Source organism: Aulonocara stuartgranti (assembly GCF_965226115.1).
Source record: "Aulonocara stuartgranti genome assembly, chromosome: 13".
Lineage (NCBI taxonomy): Eukaryota > Metazoa > Chordata > Actinopteri > Cichliformes > Cichlidae > Aulonocara > Aulonocara stuartgranti.
In genome coordinates this window covers 9,934,033-9,953,172 of record NC_138949.1, presented here as the reverse complement: position 1 = coordinate 9,953,172, position 19,140 = coordinate 9,934,033, and the positions used below count along the sequence as shown (strand labels likewise).

General features: G+C 41.6%; 1 protein-coding gene across 2 annotated transcripts in view; it reads right to left on the bottom strand.

Moving 5' to 3' along the window:
• The window catches only part of sorbs1 (sorbin and SH3 domain containing 1), a 42,392-nt gene extending 23,252 nt beyond the window's left edge, over nucleotides 1–19,140 (bottom strand). For both annotated transcript variants that reach the window (XM_082557751.1, XM_082557750.1), the window contains exons 1-11: nucleotides 19,047–19,140; nucleotides 8,965–9,007; nucleotides 8,604–8,690; nucleotides 8,109–8,225; nucleotides 7,233–7,339; nucleotides 6,919–7,060; nucleotides 5,258–5,400; nucleotides 4,732–4,792; nucleotides 4,515–4,589; nucleotides 299–334; nucleotides 88–190 (exon numbers count right to left, since the gene is read on the bottom strand). In XM_082557751.1, coding sequence (XP_082413877.1) covers nucleotides 88–190; nucleotides 299–334; nucleotides 4,515–4,589; nucleotides 4,732–4,792; nucleotides 5,258–5,400; nucleotides 6,919–7,060; nucleotides 7,233–7,339; nucleotides 8,109–8,225; nucleotides 8,604–8,637 — 818 coding nt within the window. In that variant the 5' untranslated portion in view covers nucleotides 8,638–8,690; nucleotides 8,965–9,007; nucleotides 19,047–19,140. The remainder of the gene's footprint in view (nucleotides 1–87; nucleotides 191–298; nucleotides 335–4,514; nucleotides 4,590–4,731; nucleotides 4,793–5,257; nucleotides 5,401–6,918; nucleotides 7,061–7,232; nucleotides 7,340–8,108; nucleotides 8,226–8,603; nucleotides 8,691–8,964; nucleotides 9,008–19,046) is intronic.

Genomic DNA, 19,140 nt, shown 5'->3' with positions numbered 1-19,140 from the left:
CTAACAAACACAAACAGAACTGTGCTGTGTGTTAAGTATCAAAGCAAACATCTTCTCTTTGGACTGGGGCAGATGGAAGATGCTGACCTTTTGGCAGAGGGTTTGAGGGAAGACGACCGCATTGGCACTGGCATCGAGCAGCCTCTTGAATCAACCTCATTCTCACTTTTTGAGCGTGGGACTGCTCTCACTGGAAATAGGAACATAAATACCTCAATACTTGCACTGTGTAAATAGTGCCTCCAAATTTAGAACATTATTTTGGTTGAACTCCTACAGCTACTTATCCCAGACTCACCATCTTCCAAGTAACCAAAGGGGGTAGGACCATCATCTGAAAGAGGAAAGTACAGCAATAAAAAGTGATTTATTATTAATTTTATCTCTTGCTGTCTTTCTTACTTAAAAAGCAATGAATATAGCACAGTATTAAATAATTCAGAAGACACTGAAGACACTCTTTTCCTGCTTTTTCCCTTGCCTCACACCTTCCATTAGACCAAACACAGGCAAAGAGTGTCAAATCAAAGCACTTCAAGGGAAGCATTACTGAGCTAAAAGGGGATCCAAGCATCGATGAGCACTGAGGGTCTGACTGAGTAATGCACTGTAGAGCCACAGAGCCAGAACTGTCACAGTCAGAGAGCTCTGGTAAGAGTCACAGCTACACATCTACGTTGATCACTGAGCATCTCCTTTCATTTGACCTAAAACCTTGCTGTGGTGGCTAGATGTGCAAATCCAAAACCAAAACTATGAGCCAGACTCTACCTTAACCATCTAGTGCTTCAACCTAAACACTGGTTAGTAGAGTATTATTATGAGATCTTGCATAGATTCAACTCTGGGTAGCAGACTAAAAACCTTAATGTAGGACTACAGCAGCACCTAGTAGTGGAAATAATGCAAAAGATGCCTTATTGCAGAAAAGTCAGAATAAGCATCTACAAAATATTAAAAAAAAAGATTACAGCCTGAAATTTGTAGTAATAGATGGTTAACAGAAAAAAAAGAACATGACATATTATTACATTTTTCTGATATAAAAGGAAAAATACACTTGAAGGCGTCGTGCATCATCCATGCATCAACTGGAAATAGTATATTATTCAGGGGATGATCATAACACTTCAGTAGATGAGATAACCTTTTCTTTAATCAATGATTGTTTCAATAATTGTAATAAAACTCAGAATTTAGTTATTTTTATTTCACTCCTGAAGTAGGATTTTTTGATAATTATGCATAAAAAGTATCACTCATTATATAATTTTGTTATTTACACCTGTCGTTTTCCTACTGTGTTATGCCACAGCATACAGTATTGTCCAAAAGTGTTGTGCCACCCCTCATTTCTTCATATTGTTCTTTAAGTAGCTTTGAGGAATAGTTCTCCGTGTATTCTTTTTCACTTCAGTCCAGTTCTGTCATGAACCGGCTGTGTGGAGGCAGATGAGGACCCAAACGCAAAACTCACAGAGGCAGGAACTGAACTCAAAATCACTGCTTTATTGCAGGTTTCACACTAAACTGGGAATACTAACAGAAGACCGTGGGAACACAGAAAAACACACAGGTTCGGGGAGAAGACATTGACGACACGACACTGACCTGATGGAGACATGCACATAAATACACAGAGGGTTAACGAGGGAAGTGGGAGCACACGGGGAACACAGCTGACACAGATAATCATAACGAGACAGGGCAGGAGCGAACACAACATGACGCATACTGACGAGAGACTGTCAAAGTAAAACAGGAAGTACACAGAGGTTCAGACAGGAGGAGAGAGAGCACGGGGAGAACACAGACATAACGGGCTGGGGAAAACATGGAATAAAACACAAGGAGAGACGAGGGCTCACAGATACACAGGGGCACACAGGAGGTAACCAAATAAGGAACATCTTAACTAAATAACCTAGGAACCAAGGCATAAATGTAGTGCCTCTTCACCTCACTGTACAATACCTTGTGCAATACTTTTTGTAAATAGTCAACAGTGCAATAGACTCAATACTTGAAATGTGCAATTCACTTGTATTTTTATTTTTATTCCTATTTATTCTATTTATCCCCTTTGTATATTTTATTTATATTTGTTTCTGTATTTATATGTGTGTGTGTGTGTGTGTGTGTGTGTGTGTGTGTGTGTGTGTGTGTATATATATATATATATATAACAATTCTGTAACTGTAACTTCGGTCGTTGCTGTGCTTTTTTTGGAAATCGAATTTCCCAGAGGAACCCACCCGAGGGATTAATAAAGTTCTATCTTATCTTATCTTAAATAGGGAACAAAATACAAAAACACATAAAAACTAAGAATACTGGGCCAACATGGCCCAGGACCATGACAAGTTCTTGTACCTGACCATTTTCAGAGAAATGTTTTTTTAAGCCACACTAACCTATGAATCATTTAAGCACCAGGCGCCTAACAAGGGCTGAACCTGTGTTGTTTTTACAAATGACAAACGACTCAGCAAAGAATCAATTTTTAAACTGCATTTTTAGTCACTTTGTTACCAGCAGCGTGTCTCGGCATTGCAGCATGTCCTTAAAAAAATGTGAGGAAATTGGAAAAATTGAGGACAAAAGAAAAAAAAAAGCCCAAAAAGCTACATACAGCAAACGAACAGCATCTGAAAGTCATGTACTTAAGAAATTGGAAAAAATCCAGCAAAGATCTGACACAGGACCTAAGAGGTGCATCCGGCCCTTAACTTGATCCATCTACCTTTCATTGAAGCCTCATCAGAAATGGTCTTTGTGGAAGAGCGAGTATCAAGAAGCCATTCTTAAGGAAGAAAAGGATAAGATATGTCAAATTACACAAAACCTGGACTGGAAATCAGTGGCTACAGGTCTTACAGAGTAATGAATACAAATGTGAAATTCGTGGTTCATTAGTATGTACAGGAGAGGTCAGGAGAGAGGGACAACAGTGAGTCTTTACAGACATCTGTAAAACATAACGGAGGCTCTGTCATGGTTTGGTGTTGCATTTCAGTTGGGATACTGAAGATGAAAATCGATGAAATTATATACACAGAAAAGCATCATCAGATTTTGGTTTACAATGCAATATGTCTGTGAAGGTTCTCAGTCATCCAGGTCATCGTAGTCAAAGGAGCTTGCAAAGAAAAGCGTCTGGACTTCTTTAAGTTGCTTGAAGATGTTTCACCTCCCATCCGAGAAGCTTCTTCAGTTTTAAGGTCAAATGGCGGAGAGTCCCAGATTTAAACCCAGTGGGAGTTTCCCCCCACAGAGGGACAAAAGGACCCCCTGATGATCCTCTAATCACCTGAGCCAAGGTGTGAAACTGGGTGTGGGTCCCAATCAGCCAGGGTTTCAGGGGAGCTCATTGTGAAACCTGGCCCCACCTTATCATGCGATTTCCTGAGGTCAGATGGCCCAGGATGTGAGTGGGCGTTAAGTCGTCTGGAGAGGGATCTCAAAACTGGATTATAGATGGCAGAGAGTTGGTGTCGTAAACCACCGCCTCTGTTCAAAGATGGTCGCTCACAGTGGACATAGATGGCTTCTTTCACTCCTCTTTCAAACCATCTGTCCTCTCTGTCCAAAATGTGAACATTGGCTTCGAAGAGCCACCTCCACAGGCCAAGACTCAGCAGTCCATCTGCATCTTAAGGATAAAGGACGCTCTTTTGAGGATACCAATGTTCTGCCATTTGACCTTAGAACTGAAAAAGCTTCTCGGATGAGAGGTGAAACGTCTTCAAGCAACTTAAAGAAGACCAGACACTTTTCTTTGCAAGCTCCTTTTACAATGCAATAACATCTAGAATGCATCTGATTGGCAACAGCTTTGTTTTTCAGCATGACAGTGATCACAAACACACTGCCAATGCAGTAAAAGCACACCTGGGCAGAAAAAAACACACAATCAGGAACACATTCAATCGTGGATTGGCCTCCCCAATGCCTGGACCTCAACATTACTGAATCCATGTGGGATCATCTTGACTGAGAACAGAACAAAAGGCAGCCAGAATCCAAAGAAGAACTGTGACTGAGCTTCAAGAAGCCCGGAGAACTATTATTAAAGAGTACTTACAGAAATTACTAGAAAACTTCGCAAAAAGAGTTCAGGCTGTGTTGAAAAATAAAGGTGGTCAAACCAAATAGTGACTTTCAAGTTTGTTAGAACTGTACAAACTCTATTTTTTCCTTATATATTCTACACTTCCATGAAACAAGGGGTGGCACCAGACTTTTGCACAGTATTAGATGCAAACAGATTCGTTCTGTGATCAGGAGTTCTGCACGAACCTTGCGGTGTATTTAAAGATTACTGTAATAGTTACTGTTAAGAAACACATGTCAGAAAAGATTACATTAAAGCCTTTCTGCATCTTCGAGCTCGGTCGTTTCGAGGCGAGTAGGTACTAGCGCAAAGATTAAACACAGCTGAAGTATTTAAGAGGGTCCAAGATGGCTGCAGATTAGTAAAGCCAACGAGAGTGGAGTTACTGCCATCAGATACCTTTCGATTTCACCTGAATCTCATAGCTCTCAGGGAATATGTAGGTGGGACGGTAAGGGTTTTCCTCAATAGGCTCTATGCACAATGATGGAGAGACAGAGGACAGCATGACATAACACAGAGACACATATATAAAGACACACAGGGACAGAAACAGACCAGGCAAAACTGATCAAACAGAGAAACAACACAGAGTAGAAAAAAAGAAACGACTTACCAGGTATTTTGTGAATCTGTTTGAACATTGTCTTATACCAGTCTTTGGACTTTTCAGTGTTCTGAAATTACAGTGTGGGAACAATTAATTCACAACCAGTCAATGAGAATTTCAGAAGAGCATCATCTGCATCCTTTTCGAGCAGGAAGACGTTCCCCTGTCTGAGTTTCTCAGAGCATTTTGTTTCATTTAATAAAGTGCAACAAATGAGAATGACAGCATCTCATTTAACGTTAATTCTGATGCAGTGCTATTGTGAAGCTGACACCTAAATGTGAGAGTGCTATTAGTAACACACACCTGCTATGAGTGTGATTAGAGGACTATATATTATATTTATTACAACGATTAATAAAAATAAAAATAATAATCACATCAAAAACATGACATGTGGTCATGCTTTTTGTGTAAATACCTCTTTTACTGTAGCATTAATCACTCATGTGTTATCTAAACAAAGCACCCATTAATAAACATTTACAGAGAGTCGATTAGTCTTCATTCGACAGCTGGTTTAATCGCTCACCCGTACAGGCACAATGGGCTTGTTGAGAGGACTCAGCACAGGGGAGTGCAGTGATAGCCGCTGCCTCTTCCCGTCCATTTCAGGGACTGGACTGACAGTTTCACTTCTGGATTCGGGGCTTTTGTCCCTTTCTGGGGTTGGGTCTGTGAAGCACAAGAAAAATAAGCTAAAAGAAAGCTAAGCTCACAACACATTTCCAGTGATATGGCAGCACAAGCAACCAAGAAGCATGAAGAGAGATTATATAAAATTTGTGCAAGAAATAACTTTTCAGAACATTTCAGATGCAGTACATTATTTACTTAAGTTACTTCCACCACCCATTTATTGTTTATGCTGGGAAACCACCATTACTTACTGGGATACTTCACTCAGTGAAGTGATTCAGATATTAATACCGCTCTACCAAGCAGAGTAAGCCTGTAGCTCAGTTTACTGAGCTGGCTACGTGTGTTTTCTACTGCTAATAAACTCAACTTTTAACTTAACAGGGAGACTCTTAATAATAGTGCCACCAGTGTATTTCCAGCAATCCAGATGAAAAATGTCTTTGGAATATGGGTCACCAGCTCATCCTAGTAAGCTACACAATGCATTTTGGGTATACTGCCTTTCATGCCCCTTTTACATAAAATACATGACAAATATCAGAAAGTATATTGTCTTTGTTTTCTACATGACTTCTCAGTGGTACGACAGGCTCAGTCACACACACTTGGATTTAAATGATAAGGATAAGGTCTGTCCAATGTCAAGTAAATAAATGAAAGAACAGAAGCCGGCCTACAAAACTCAAGTTCATGCTAATCAGTAATTTTTCCATGTAACCCACTGGTGACGGGAACAATAAAGTCTAAGATTAAAATCCCAGGTTTGATAAGAAGCAACACAAAAGAAAAACAGCATCAAACAAAAAGGAAATGAAATGTGTTCTGTATAACCTGAGCATCGTACTGCGTTCCCAAAAATGGTAACATGTTGGCGCCAGTATCTTGACTTATTACTTCATGACGCTTGTATCAAACTAACAAACAAAAGTTAGTCATGAAACCGGGAAAAGGGGGGTGGTGAGCACACAGATGGTTCAGTCGAGAAATGAAAAAGGTGTTGCGCTTTAATAAAAGCAGCACTTCTGCGAGCAGTCGAACGAATGAAAAAAAAAAAGTGTTATATGTTGTAGACATCAACAAGACCTCAGTGCGTACCTTCAGAATGAGAAAGCTGCTTTTGCTGTTCTGTTGTGAAACAAACACGGACAGAGACATGGCAAGTAAAACGTGACTCAGCAGTGATGTGTGAAAGCAGTTGTTATACATGTAACGCGGACAGAGACAACAACACCGTTAAATGTTCCATGTGAGACTTTGAACACTGACACAGCAGAAAACATCTACTCGCTAAGTAAAGATGTAGCGGAGTGATAAGCAGAAAAGCAACACAACCAGTGCCTGAACTGTAAGCTGAGGTTATTCTGTGTTTTGGCAGCTGGTCCCTCTGCATGTGTGTTTTTGATCTGACATGCCGGTGCTCCAGTGCAACATTCAGTGGGTCTGAGTGACATATATATGACTTAATACCACCAAGCTTCCCTAAAAGGGCACACAAGCAATTTTAAGCTTCTTAATATCTGTCGCCCCCAACCTACAGACAGGTGTGCTCACCTCTGTTGTGTTGTAGCAGGACTATGGTGGGGTTAACTATGCTGGTGCAGGGATAAACAGAGCTGGGAGTCGATGTCACCGAGTTCTGAATGTCAGTGGAGAACGGAGCTTGATTTTCTTTTATGCTCTCAGATGAATTGTTCTGAAAGTGACAGAAGATACAAGTTTACAAGTCAAGAGAAAGAAAAACTGTCCTGTAATAAAAACAAGAAGAAAAAAAAGACATCTAACCAGCACCCTAAAATAACAAGATCAATCAGTGCTCATAAAATCAAACCAAGATCGTGTGTTAAATGGGGTGGAAGTAAACGTACCTGGCACAGAGTGTTGTTTACAGGAGGTAAATCGGCTGTGTCATTGCTGCCACCCTCAGCCAGTCCTGCTTTAGAGCTGTCTCCATTAATCTGGCTTGTCCAGCCACCTAAAAAGGGTCCAAAACTCTCTTAGTTTGGCAGCCAGCGCGGCAAGAACAAAAACACTGGGGACGATGCTAAAAAGTAAATTCTCTGACCGAGCTTATGACAGCAAATCATAACAGATAATTGCAGATAAAATAAATCTCCATTTCATTCTGCAGGGTGTGAATGCTTTCCTTAGTGGTTTTCATGCATGGGGCTGTTAATATCCCCAGAAAAAAAAGAAGAAGGATTCTCCCACAATCTCTGAACTTTGTCACAAGAACAAAGTGCCTATTCAGTTAGCTGTTAAGGCCATTTGTTCCACTGGCCTTTATATTCAGACTCTACAACAATTAAAGCATCTCCCCAAAAGCCTTGGCTAGCCTCCAGACCGGTTCCATTCCGCTCTGCACAACAAACGAGCCCACAGTTAAGGCTGCCTGCTCCAAAGTGCAGCGTGGGCAGGCCACAACAAAAGACCTCTTTGACACTTGTATGAAAATATGAGCAGTCGCCCTTCATCACGGCTCTGAGCGTGCCCAGCTGAGCATACACTTTAAAACGTGAGTAGTTATATAATCCTGCAAAAACACTTGAAATGCTGACAAACATGACGAAACGCCCGTTAAATTACGGCCAAACTGACATCCTCTGTCCACATTTTACACGGATGTGCTCCTGGTCCCCCACCACCACACACACGTGGCCATGTTATTCTTGCTAACCTCTTAATATTCTCTTCATCATGTGGAGAGCTGTTACGAAACAACTGTGGCAGCTGTCCTGACTTACTTGGTGTTGAGATGACGTTTGGCTCATCGCTGATGCAGTCCTCATCATCGATGTGGACGAGAGTGGCCCTTAGGGTCACCACGCCTTTCCCTTTGCAAACTCTGCTCGGGTCCAAATCTGAAAACATTCAAAATCTCACTTTAGCTGCTATTTATTTATTTGTTTTGGTGGTTGTTAAGGAACGTCTTGCTGCTGAGAATCCAACTTACTGCTACTTCATGCTCCAAATCGCCAAAATAGAACTGTTACATCAAAACCAGGCCATCAAATTAATATCCTGCTGTCCTGTAAAACTAATTACCATGAGCACCCCGCCAGAGGTGAAAGTAGAGCGCCTGAAGCTTGCTCTATGCAGAATTTCTTTATTCCCTCGTTAAATTAACACCCAATTCTCAACAAGTGACTTTGAAGACCACATTCTATGTCTTCTGTGTGAGTATGAGGTTTCCACAACTGTAGTAGCTGAAACATTGATGAGCCACATGGATGCATCACCTGGGGTGGGAATCAGGTCAGGAGAGCCTTTCATGCTTTTCACAGGTGTAATCCTGACAGCACAGACTGTTCGAGGACCTGAAGGGACTTTAACACAACAAACACACAGGAAGGAACAAAAAGAGTTTTTTTGTGTGTGATTATGAAAAAAATTTAAGGCAAAACATCCCACTTTTAAGATTTGAAGCAATTATCCAGCAGTTATCTATCAGCTGTTCATTAAAGCAATTCACTATCTGATTTAACAAGGGTGCTCGTGATCGATTTAATGCCATGCAAGTGATGAATTCACATCATTGTGGTACAGAGGAGATGAGGTTAAATTAACTATTTGATAGGCTTAGACTGAGAGCTGACTTACTGGGAGTTGCGCTTGGTCTTACGCCGCCCTCTGCTGGAGAGCCCTGGAAAGTAAACACATGGAAGACTATTAAATAGGAGGATTCCCCAAGATAGATTCCTATGATGTATTATTAACTATTAACCTGCAGCTACACAAAGATCCAGACAGAATTCAGAAAAAAAATTTATGAACAACAACTAAATAACTTTTTGTTGGAGGCACAAAACAAAATTTTCAATTCATTTCAGGTCCTAGCAGAAAGAGATGAAAGGGTTTGGATCTATGGGCACCTATAAAGAAATCCACTCGTGTTCATTTTAATCTACAGTCACCTGTGCTTCCCTCCAATGTTCATGACTTAGTCTGACAAATGTAGCACCGCAGCAGTGGAAACATCTGCATCATTCTCAATAAACTTCACATCAGATGGACTGAGGAGCATGGATTTGATAACCGGGCCAGGTCTCTGCTTGTTAGAATGGATGACTGTATGCACTGAAGGAATATAACATACACAGAAAATGTCTTTTACGGGTAAGATTTGCTTTAGCACTGGCATTAATAGTGAAGGCACTGCAAAGACAGCTTTAATGAGGAACCACATACAGCTATTGAAACTGTGGTTGTGCCTCTGTGGTTGGGTTACACACTGAAATGAGATACAACACAGGAAGGCAGCGAACTTTATCTGTTTAAATCATCTGAAGGCTCTTTCACATTAAGTTATATTAGTAATTCAAAGTGTTGTTTAATTCAGAAAAACTTTCAAACTCAAGCCATTGTTTGCTTAGAACATAATACAGCACAGTCTATATAACATATAATGATTTTTTTCCATCCAGAGAGACATTACAACTTATGTTACAGATACTAAAAGTTGCAGTGAAACATCGGTAGCATGGATCAGATGCCACAAAGATCTGTTCAATGCATTCTTGCTGTACAATTCTACTGTTACTCAGCAAAGATAATTAAGATAAGATTATTGAGAATCAAATTCAGTGCTTTCAGTACTTTTCACTTTGATATAAATTCAAAAATTGCACATGTGCTTCCCTTTAATGACAACAAGACAGGAGAAAAGTAACCCGTATTGCTCTAAGCTCCAGCAGTGGCGCATGCAGAAGTCAGAGCACGGCCACCATAAAAGTATCTGTGAAACTTCCTACTGCTCATCTGGCCGTTGTGCTCAGGCAGCATGGCTGATTTAGGAGACATCCCCATTTCAAATGCCAAGAAAAAGACTGATTAAGACTGCAAACACACTCACCAAGACACTCAAACAGTTACTTGTTCATATACACAAACAGACACAAAGAGTGTTTTCTTTTCATTTTCATTTGTAAACTAAGAGGAAAACAGTGAGCAAAAGCCAGAGCAGCAAAAGCCGTCTAGAATTTACTCTGCAATGAAAATTTTAAGCTGCTTTTAAAGTTGTTCCTTTTCTTCTGAGTTTGCGTGGGACACTGTGTGCTCTCTGTTTACACATGGCGGTAAATAAGCCAACCTGCAGAACAGGCTGATGTTCCAGCTGGAAGCCTCCACAAATAGGCCTAAAATGGATGAGGGAAAATGGGAGCAATTCCAAACAAGTCCCAAGGAGACACAAAGCAAAAAACCTTTTTAAACGTTTTCCAGTATTGGAGCCGAGCCGTCCCTGATCATCAGAAACCGTGTGTTTATTTCCCGTCCCTCTTTAATAAAATCAGCTTGCTTCTTGACCCCCTGCATCCCGGAGAGGCAAAGCATCCATGATCTCATTTCCAAAACCATTAACAGGCATTCCTTTGAGGAGTGCTTACTCTGATCTCAGTTCTGCTTCCGCTGTATCCTCACATGAACCCCGAGATGGAGAAATTTACAGTAGAAAGAGCATTTTGAGTGTGTTTGAAATTCTGGCATATAACAGATAGAGCGAGTATGACAGCTGACAGCGTTTAGTTTGCTGTATAAACACACAGAGCAGAGATCATCCCTGGCCTTTTTAGGAAGAGGTGCTTCTGAGCACAGCAGGGCAGAGAGCACCATTCATCCAGACTGTAAAAAAAAGGGCAGAGCATTGCTAGGACAACACGGGCCGGGCCAAGGCAAACAGAAAAATAAGAAGACGCTACATCAGCCATCTGATTAAAACATTATCTAAATTCACTGTCATTCCTTATAATCCAGGAAGCTCCTGTGCACTCGGGTCCTGTTATGAGTCTATTTGGCTTAGTGGATATGAAGTTAAGTCACTATTTGCTGAATTTGTTCAAAGTTCAGCAGACCAGTTAGTGGGCCTTGAGTTAGTGGCTCAAAGGTTCCAAAGACAGCCTGACTTTCCTGTTTTTAAAGCTAGCGGATGTGCTATTAAGTGTTATTTGTGCTGATTTCTCAGAAACCCCCCCCAAAACAAAACAAGTCTGACATGTAGAAACTAAGTCTTATAACATTTACCAAAAAAAGAGTTAAATTCAAATTCACAGTTTAACAATTAACAGGGTAGGTGTCATTATATTCACATCACAGTCAGTGAAACACCCTCTCAGCTCTGACCTCTGCCATTATCTAAAAGCAGCAAAGCCCAGATGATCCATCCAATATGCATCTCTCAGTTCCATTACAACACAACGCTCTCTCTCACACACAGATACATAAACCTCCTACTGAACGAAAGCTCCCTGGTGTGACCAACACTGCCAAAACAAACAACTCATAAAAGCCAACGACCACCCCAAGGCGTCACTGCATGTCTGGAGAGAGAGATACATTACCTTCCTGATGATGTGTACAAACAGCCCTTATTCCACGACGTACATCAGGATCCTCTGAAGCCCCGTGAGCCGCACGGCCGAGCTTTGAGGGTCTCATATGGGGGCGGAACAGTCCCAGGGTTGACCTTGACCTTTCGCTATGCAGGGGGGGTCTGTTTGCTTGCGACAACAGGCGTGTTCAGATGCACCTGTCACCACATGCCACCTGGGAATGTTGCACCCACTCAACAACTGTGGAAATCCTCCTGCCTCTTAAAATGCTCACGCAGGACAGCAGATGAGAGACAGAGAGGCAGACCAAAGATGATAGCTGCAATTTGCTACTGGATGATTCAGCCACCCATAAGGTCTTCAATGCCACAGATGCTTTCGGGTTTCCCGGAATCTGCCTGCAGTCCCAGCGCTATTCACAACTCACGTCTGAGCGGGCCATCGTGTGACGAGGATTCTATTGGCTTTTTTCTTTTTAATTTACCTGCATTCGTAAACAGTTGCTGGCAGGCAGAAATGGAACTCTAAGCCCACTGGCTGGCTACACTGAAAGCCCCCATCATCAAGGCCCATTGCACCCAGAAGCTTAGCCAGCACAGTAGCTGATGGGTTCCCAGAATCCCTGATTCAAAAGAAAGGCTCCCTCCCGGCGCGAGGGCAGTATTCAAACACCTGTTGCTGATTCATTTAAAAGTTTTACATATAAAACAGAAAAAATATGGCAACTTTCTCTGTTTTCACGTTGAGTACTTTCTGAAATCCTGAATCTTATCTTCCCCACAATCTTGAATAATTTTAAGATTGATGGAAAGCTTTCTTCCCCAGCATTAATCTAGCTTCTTAAACATGAAATTTATCTTACTCTATGATGGAAAACTACATTGTTTACTGTATTAATATCAATAAAAACAGGGAAAAGGGTATCTGGCAAAGGCGTTTGACACTGAGGTACTGAAAAAAAAAAGTTACCAAGGAGTTTAGCTACAATCTTTCACAAAACAGTCAAGATTGAACCACTCTTCGTCCTCCTAAATGATGCGGGTGGCTCTTTGTGTCCACAGGACATCTGATTTTATTGTTTAAAGTTTTGCCTCCCTGGATCAGGGAGAACTTCCTTCAGTTATATAATGGTACCAACAAATATTTACATTTTTTTTCTCATGGAACATCGCCGTGTTAGGAAGAGAAATTTCAACAACTTATATAATCTTTGACAACCCTTTTTCCCCTGATGATTTTACAAGCTCAATACAGAAAAGAGCCCGCGAATTTATCTGTATAAATAAGTCATAGACCCTGTTCTTTATGTCCTGGTTGTTCCATCCATCCGTCCGTCCGTCCAGGATTTTTTCGATACATACTAGAAATTTTTTAAGGAAATTTTGCAATATCCATGCAATTCTTCACTTGCTTGAGAAACATTTCCGATATTTACACGGAGTGGGAGGTGGGGTGTTTAAAGATGTGGTGGGTTTTAAAGATGTTAGCAGTTGTATTTACTTTACAAACCAGCCTGAAAGCCTCTCTTGTTTTATTCTCATCCTTGAATAGGTTTGCTCCCTAAAGTGTAATAAACAAAACACAACAAAGCACCTAATTTTTAACATTATTGTCCTTCTGTTTGGATGTTCTGTGCCTGTACAGGTTTTCCAGTCCAAAGACAAGCACGTCATTCTAAACGTGAGCATGAATGGTTTTCTGTCTCTCTGCGTTAACCCTGTGAATGGCCGTCGACCTGTCCGTTGGTACCCTGGCTCTCACCTAATGCTGGATACCACAGGCTCCAGTCACATTGTGACCCTGGCTCAATAAACTGGAAAATGGATGCATGGATGGATAGTTTTCATATAGACACATACTGTAATTTGTTATTCTTTATCCCCTGTGTAATTACACAATGTCTTGTACAGATTTTCTTCGTCTGAGCCTTATCTTAAACTGGACCTCGAGCTTTGCTTGTAGTTTTGGCACTTTCCTTTTGGAAAATTTTTATTGAAGTTGTCTGACAAAACTGTGCGTCAAGCTCACTGTTTTTTTGTTATTTCTATTTTATTAGATTATTATTTGGCATTATTTTAAAACTCTGTGCATCAATCACTTGTTTGTGAATGGAGTTTACTAACCAAAATGACTAACTTATCACTTCTAACCTTAGTGTAAAACCCTACATGCTCTTATGTAAATAGATTTTTCCCTGAATCGATTTATGACTTCAATATTTAAGCTCTTGGAGCATTTTTACAGGCACCACAGATTACTCCATCTGTATGATCTTATGGATTATCTAAATTTCCTGTCTGTCCATTTTCAAATCTAAACAAAGCAGGGTGATACAAAGTTGAACTGTAATGCATTCCCTCCATGGGGGGTAGGGGTCTCTGTGAAACAGTCAGAGGCTGCCTTAAAAGTGAGCCATGTCAACACAAAAGAGCTCTCTTCACACGCTCAGCTGTACTATAGACGGAGAGAAAGAGCTGTTATGTAACGCAGTTTGACTTCTGCTTTGTCAACAAATGGCAGAGAGGGGAGAAGCTATCCAGTGCTGTGTGCAGATCCCACCAAACAGCTCCAAACATGGCTCGAAATGGCTGCTCCGGAGCAGCAGCTTATCCTCCTAATTGAGAAGAGACCCCCCACCTACCCTTCTACCCTCCCCACTCTCTTCCATAAACAGCTTCCACACTGGACACCAGCCTTGGATTCTACACATTCCTCAACCAAAGCTATTTGAAGTTCATTTCAAACAACTGCAGCATAAAAGGAAATGTATGTAACTTACACACTACCCTCATTACAGTCCTGAGAACAGGATTACACATTTGTGTTGATAATGGAAGGAGCTTAAGCTGGGGTTGTATGAAGACAGCTTCTATGCCTTTGAATTCTTTGAAGAAGAGTTTAAAGCGATCCTGCAGTATCACTATCATATTTGAGGGCTTATTTTGAGGATAATTCTTCACCTGTAGATAAAAAGGTCCTTTTTGGAGGGAAAACAAACCCACTCATGACACTTGTCATTGTATGATGTGTTCCCCATCGCTCAGAGAGGCTAGCGACCTGCCAACGCATCCCCGAGAAGCCCAGACAGTTACTGGAAGTGACCATGGCCAGATCCCCGGGACAGGAAACACTTGGCTGGTACGTGCCGAGGTCCTGGGGAGGACTGCAGTTGGCTGCATGGACCAAACCGCCTGTTACAGACACTGTGTTAGAGAGCCAGGCTCCTTCTAACATGCCTGCTAGGCTTTTAGAGCCAGCGTAATAAGAATGTCAGGGAGCTGACAATTTACCCAGGGTGATACATCTTCACAGCAAGGGCTCCAGGCTTGACTCCAAGAGTGAGAGAGCTTGGCTCACAGGCCTCACAGAGAGGATAAACACTGAATATCCAACTAGCTTTGCGGTGTCTCCTTAAGGGACTTTCAGATAGTTTACTTTTAAAGGAGCTGAGTTTAGTTTAAAAAGTTTCAGATGAAAACAGAGTGACATAATTGGAAAAAAATAAAGTCCATAAGACAGTAGAGAGGTATGTAATTTGGTAGTATGAATAAGACATGGCGTTTATTTAATCTCATAACTCCATAATGAGCACAGCTGTGCACAACAGATTCCTCCCGGCTTAGATAATGGGAGGTACTTGCACATTAGGTGAGCGGCGCTGACAATTCAAATCATTGTCACGGAGTGCGCTCAAAGTGTTTCCTCATCTCCGCTGAATGTTTGGACTCTGACAGGGACTGGAAGCTCTGAGCGTGTTCCCTAATATAACTCTCCGAGCGCCTATGTGACAGCACTACTTGATAATTGAGTCATAGGATATGGCGGCTAAACGTGAATATAAACAGCGATGCGATAATCCAGCAATTTTAAGTGCTATGAAGGCATCCTCGTGTGAAATGAGCGTGCAGCAGGACTCCAACTGGTCCCCATCATCCATCTATTTCAGGAATGCCGGTGCAGCCTGACTTGTCCCCGTCACACCCAGAAACAAACAGAGGCAGGCAGCACTGTCTGTAACAGCCCCGCTTCACAGGTGGTGGCAAAATATTAGATGGTCCTTACTCTTTGTTACATGTTGCAGTGAGCGATTGAGAAAGCTGTGGCGTACAAGTGTCACTTGAGAATTCTGGATTGGTCGGTGAGATTTTTAGTCAAGACGTCTGCTGATTCTCATTAAACTATCTGCCAGCAAATGCTGCGATGCTGGTGTTTTCCATCAGCGCTGACATGGGTGGGTTGGGGGTTGGTGTGGGACGTGTGGTGCTTGTGACGGCAGTGGAGGCGGGCGCTGCTTAAATCTATCACCAAAGCATAAATGATCTTTTCACGGTTTTGTTTACGTGCATCCGTGATCAGGGCGGGGGTTCTGTGCGCCACCGACCTTGAAAAGCCAACGCATAACACTTCATTTCCCCATCCACTTCATCCAATGGCAGGAGACGGTGAAAGCAGACAGGGGGTTCGGTGGTGGGGGGTGGGGGTTGCCAAGCAACCTGTTGTAACATTAACAAGGAGTGAAAACAGAAACCTGGTGTCTGGCTGAAACATCCGGCCTGATCCAAAGCCATCCATTATTCCCAGTAAAGCGAAGGCTGTTCTCTACAAATGCTGCCACTACAAAGCTTTCTGTTCAAGTCATGCAAATATCCAGCGTCACCACACAGCTGGTGTACATAAACCGCAGCTAATTAAAACAAGTGATCCTAAAAAAGTATGTCTCAACAAGGAAATACTATCATTTCATTATTCTTCCAATATCCAGTAAAAATAGTAGTACATATATAACTACATATATCACTCTGAACAGGTGGGTACAGTAGGCCTACAACACAGCGACAGTATCCACCTATGTAAACAACAGCAAAAGCTAAATTATCCACACTTTGGCAATGCAAATAAATTCTGAGGAGACTGCATGACCAAAGGGGTAATTGGACTTGAATGAAAAAACAAAACATATTGTGACTAGTTGTCTGTCTGATTTCCAAACCACATGGAGATCATCATGGAAAAACAAGACTATGATATTCCCCAGGCCAGCTGGCTTTGGCAAATCTTTAAAATTCAGTTTTGAGATTCATGTTTCCGAGGATCGCTCCTCTCAAATCTAGGGGAACTGTGTAACGTGACTCGTCATAAAATATTAACAACCGCGCTGGGTTCATGGTAAACAAAGAGCCCCACGCTCGAGAAGTTGCACAGATCAGGCAGCTGTTTGTTGTGCAGATCAATCAGTTCTGTATCGGCTTTTTTGGATACAGAAACACGATGTGTACCTCGGTGGTGGATGCTATTCTGCAAATGGAAAAATTCAAGCATACACGTTGCAGCTAAAATTAATGCAGGTTGCAAACTTTACACTCTGTTTGAATATTATTTGAACTGTGCACTCTATCCTCCTGTTTAGATACACTAAAACACCTGATGAATCACTGTATCTATACATATATATACATATATATGTTTTAAATCGAGGAGGGAAAGCATTCCTTTGCAAATCATCCAAATTTACTGTTGAAGAAAAAGTCAATACCGTCATGTGTTCAATCTTTCAGAACATAACAAACATTTTCCTTCACATAGATCACTTTCACCTTGCTTTAAATGCACAACAGAACCTGCAAAATGTCATAAGGGTACGTCTGCTCCCTGCCTAAGTAAATGGCTCCTGGGTGAGCTGCTACCAAACATGTGACTGATGTGTTATATGTACACACCTATCAAAATCCCTGTGTAAACAGCCACAGGTCCTCTACTGACATCTGGTAAACCAGAAGTCTTTGTTGTACTTGTAGTAAGGACATGTGGGAAGCTAATGGATTTCCTGATCTTTCTATGTAAACAACGCTTAGATAACTGAATATCTCCATTAACCACGTCCAACAAGTCCACATGATAAGACGAACACAAGTGACTGGGTTATTTCCAGAGCGTGGCAGCTACACAGCAAAACACTGAAACAGGTGGTTTGGAGTAAAATCCGTCTGAATACTTTCCCCCTGTCCTTGGAGCGGTTTGATGAATTATTTGTGCAAGGGTTAATATTTTATCACGCCTGTTTAGACTCATGTTACTCGGGGGTAAAAATGTGAATGAAGACTGAGGCGGGGGATCTGTAGAGTTTCACAAGTAGGCGTCTTATGTATTATAAAAAGCTCCAATCTTAGATCTTCAGTTAAAATAGGAAACGGCAGGATTGTTTTCCAGGTAGACATCACGCAAAGATGCCTCTGTAATTCCTTAGAATTCCATAACAGCAACAATGAAAAATGCATATTATAAAAAATTACAACCATAGTGACCAATGTCAGTTTTGCCTTCATACAATCCTTCCCAGTGGCATGTTTAGTGGGACTAAGAGAAAATCCCAGTTAAGATGTGGGCAAGACGGAGGTGTTTGTTACAGTCTGTGAGTCTGTGTGTGGCCACAGTTGTGCCGCCAAGCAGTTGTTCATATCACATGCTGTTCAGCGTGAGTCTTCAGACAGACCTGTTTGACATATAGCCCAACATTCAGGTCCTTGTGTCAACACAAAGAACATCCACACTTTTAATATTGTGCAGTTACATAACACAGGTGCTAAGTTAGTCATGCTCACAAAGATGTCCCTGGAATAAGGAGTGGAAAATGATAACGGTCCTACCAAATCAATCTCCTATCAAGAATATCTCCAAAACAAAGATGACAGAGGTGACAGTTTAGTTTGATCACACTGTACAGTGAACAGCTCCCAACATCTCCATGCCGCATAATATGCATTCCATTAAGTGGATGGTCTTGCTGTCACAGCCCTACTGTATGCATGTAGAGTAGCCTGAAGTCTGCCCCCTATGACTCACATTGACAACCGCCGCCGTCCAACTTAAAGAAACCAACGCGCGGGATCGGATTTGTCTTAAAATAAATAAATAGATACACAAATGTTATTCAGCAGTGTTATACAGACAGCAATCCTTTAATTTTCAGATTAAGGATTTAGGTTTTTTCTTCTCGCATTCAGCTACAGAGTGCGGCACCCATTCCCACTGTATGGATCTGCCTTTACTGCAGCAACTGTCCCACAGCCAATGCCCCCATCTGCTGAGATGCAAAATCAAAACCGACTGACTCACAGAAGCATTCATATTTGCTAACCATTGATAAACTCACGTAGCAGACTCTGTAATTAATATGAAATACATTATGCAGTACTGGCTTTGCATCACACCTTAACAACTCTCAAGTCAGCTGTTAACAGAGCCAGTGGGAAATAAAAATAAACTGTTCATGCCCTGATAATAAGAACCTTTCTTTTAAGAGAAAATCTTAAAGAAGGGCTTCAGAGAAGTGCAGCTGTAACGAGCAGGTACGCTCACCTCTCTGTGATGGTAATCCAGCGTTGTGCTCGCTGATGCAGACAGACACACTTCACTGAGCTCTTTGCGACAGCTGCTTTCCACCAGCGTCCTG